Consider the following 3,573-nt stretch of genomic DNA (forward strand, 5'->3'; position numbering starts at 1 on the left):
ATGAGAGGACATTCAGGCCTGTTCAATTATAGAAACGTCTCTGTTGGAGGAATGAGAGGTTTCAGACCTGTTCTACTATAGAAACGTCTCTGTTGGAGGAATGAGAGGTTTCAGACCTGTTCTACTATAGAAACGTCTCTGTTGGAGAATGAGAGGTTTCAGACCTGTTCTACTATAGAAACGTCTCTGTTGGAGGAATGAGAGGTTTCAGACCTGTTCTACTATAGAAACGTCTCTGTTGGAGAATGAGAGGTTTCAGACCTGTTCTACTATAGAAACGTCTCTGTTGGAGAATGAGAGGTTTCAGGCCTGTTCTACTATAGAAATGTCTCTGTTGGAGAATGAGAGGTTTCAGACCTGTTCTACTATAGAAACGTCTCTGTTGGAGAATGAGAGGTTTCAGACCTGTTCTACTATAGAAACGTCTCTGTTGGAGAATGAGAGGTTTCAGGCCTGTTCTACTATAGAAACGTCTCTGTTGGAGAATGAGAGGTTTCAGACCTGTTCTACTATAGAAACGTCTCTGTTGGAGAATGACAGGACATTCATGCTTGTTCTATTATAGAAACGTCTCTGTTGGAGAATGAGAGGACATTCAGGCCTGTTCTACTATAGAAACGTCTCCGTTGGAGAATGAGAGGTTTCAGACCTGTTCTACTATAGAAACATCTCTGTTGGAGGAATGAGAGGTTTCAGACCTGTTCTACTATAGAAACGTCTCTGTTGGAGAATGACAGGACATTCAGGCCTGTTCTACTATAGAAACGTCTCTGTTGGAGAATGAGACGTTTCAGGCCTGTTCTACTATAGAAACGTCTCTGTTGGAGAATGAGAGGTTTCAGACCTGTTCTACTATAGAAACGTCTCTGTTGGAGAATGAGAGGACATTCAGGCCTGTTCTACTATAGAAACGTCTCTGTTGGAGAATGAGAGGACATTCAGACCTGTTCTACTATAGAAACGTCTCTGTTGGAGAATGAGAGGACATTCAGACCTGTTCTACTATAGAAACGTCTCTGTTGGAGAATGAGAGGTTTCAGGCCTGTTCTAGTATAGAAACGTCTCTGTTGGAGAATGAGAGGTTTCAGACCTGTTCTACTATAGAAACGTCTCTGTTGGAGAATGAGAGGTTTCAGACCTGTTCTACTATAGAAATGTCTCTGTTGGAGAAGGAGAGGTTTCAGACCTGTTCTACTATAGAAACGTCTCTGTTGGAGAATGAGAGGTTTCAGACCTGTTCTACTATAGAAACGTCTCTGTTGGAGGAATGAGAGGTTTCAGACCTGTTCTACTATAGAAACGTCTCTGTTGGAGAATGAGAGGTTTCAGACCTGTTCTACTATAGAAACGTCTCTATTGGAGAATGAGAGGACATTCAGACCTGTTCTACTATAGAAACGTCTCTGTTGGAGAATGAGAGGACATTCAGACCTGTTCTACTATAGAAACGTCTCTGTTGGAGAATGAGAGGTTTCAGACCTGTTCTACTATAGAAACGTCTCTGTTGGAGAATGAGAGGTTTCAGGCCTGTTCTACTATAGAAACGTCTCTGTTGGAGAATGAGAGGTTTCAGACCTGTTCTACTATAGAAACGTCTCTGTTGGAGAATGAGAGGTTTCAGACCTGTTCTACTATAGAAACGTCTCTGTTGGAGAATGAGAGGTTTCAGGCCTGTTCTACTATAGAAACGTCTCTGTTGGAGAATGAGAGGTTTCAGACCTGTTCTACTATAGAAACGTCTCTGTTGGAGAATGAGAGGTTTCAGACCTGTTCTACTATAGAAACGTCTCTGTTGGAGAATGAGAGGACATTCAGGCCTGTTCTACTATAGAAACGTCTCTGTTGGAGAATGACAGGACATTCAGGCCTGTTCTACTATAGAAACGTCTCTGTTGGAGAATGAGAGGTTTCAGACCTGTTCTACTATAGAAACGTCTCTGTTGGAGAATGAGAGGACATTCAGGCCTGTTCTACTATAGAAACGTCTCTGTTGGAGAATGAGAGGACATTCAGACCTGTTCTACTATAGAAACGTCTCTGTTGGAGAATGAGAGGTTTCAGACCTGTTCTACTATAGAAACGTCTTTGTTGGAGAATGAGAGGTTTCAGACCTGTTCTACTATAGAAACGTCTCTGTTGGAGGAATGAGAGGTTTCAGACCTGTTCTACTATAGAAACGTCTCTGTTGGAGAATGAGAGGTTTCAGACCTGTTCTACTATAGAAACGTCTCTGTTGGAGGAATGAGAGGTTTCAGACCTGTTCTACTATATAAACGTCTCTGTTGGAGAATGAGAGGTTTCAGACCTGTTCTACTATAGAAACGTCTCTGTTGGAGAATGAGAGGACATTCAGACCTGTTCTACTATAGAAACGTCTCTGTTGGAGAATGAGAGGACATTCAGACCTGTTCTACTATAGAAACGTCTCTGTTGGAGAATGAGAGGACATTCAGACCTGTTCTACTATAGAAACGTCTCTGTTGGAGAATGAGAGGTTTCAGACCTGTTCTACTATAGAAACGTCTCTGTTGGAGAATGAGAGGTTTCAGGCCTGTTCTACTATAGAAACGTCTCTGTTGGAGAATGAGAGGTTTCAGGCCTGTTCTACTATAGAAACGTCTCTGTTGGAGAACGAGAGGTTTCAGGCCTGTTCTACTATAGAAACGTCTCCATTTGAGAGGACAGTCAGGTATTTTGTTTTGTTTTATTCTAAACTTTGAAATTGCCACTTTAAAAAGGTCACCTACCTAGAACACCCAGAGCCACCATCTTCACCAGCATCTCCACCGCAAAGAACACAAAGATACCATCATCCAGAGCCTAACACACACACACACACACACACACACACACACACACACACACACACACACACACACACACACACACACACACACACACACACACACACACACACACACACACACACACACACACAGAGAGAGACACACACACACAAAGAGAGACACACACACACACACACAAAGAGAGAGACAAACACACACACAAAGAGAGACACACACACACACACATACACAAAGAGAGAGAGACACACACACACAAAGGGAGACACACACACACATACAGACACACACACAAAGAGAGAGAGACACACACACACACAAAGAGAGAGAGACACACACACACACACACACACACACACAAAGAGAGATAGACACACACACAAAGAGAGAGAGACACACACACAAAGAGAGATAGACACACACACGCACACACAAAGAGAGAGAGACACGCACACACATACAGACACACACACAAAGAGAGAGAGAGACACACACACACAGAGGAAAGCAGTGAGTAGTTGTTTATCTCATGTTATTTATATTCACAGTGATGTTTATAACAGACATGTTTTAACCACAGAGGAAAGCAGTGAGTAGTTGTTTATCTCATGTTATTTATATTCACAGTGATGTTTATAACAGACATGTTTTAACCACAGAGGAAAGCAGTGAGTAGTTGTTTATCTCATGTTATTTATATTCACAGTGATGTTTATAACAGACATGTTTTAACCACAGAGGAGTGCATTCTGGGATGATTCTGTCTCTG

At 42.2% G+C, this 3,573-nt stretch overlaps 1 protein-coding gene across 1 annotated transcript in view; it reads right to left on the reverse strand.

Moving 5' to 3' along the window:
* The window catches only part of LOC135536234 (voltage-dependent T-type calcium channel subunit alpha-1H-like), a 53,236-nt gene extending 50,420 nt beyond the window's left edge, over nt 1–2,816 (reverse strand). Inside the window, exon 1 of the mRNA XM_064962600.1 lies at nt 2,748–2,816. Coding sequence (XP_064818672.1) covers nt 2,748–2,781 — 34 coding nt within the window. The 5' untranslated portion in view covers nt 2,782–2,816. The remainder of the gene's footprint in view (nt 1–2,747) is intronic.
* Nucleotides 2,817–3,573: the final 757 nt, after the last annotated feature.

Source organism: Oncorhynchus masou, unplaced genomic scaffold (genome assembly GCF_036934945.1).
Source record: "Oncorhynchus masou masou isolate Uvic2021 unplaced genomic scaffold, UVic_Omas_1.1 unplaced_scaffold_580, whole genome shotgun sequence".
NCBI classification, from domain to species: domain Eukaryota; kingdom Metazoa; phylum Chordata; class Actinopteri; order Salmoniformes; family Salmonidae; genus Oncorhynchus; species Oncorhynchus masou.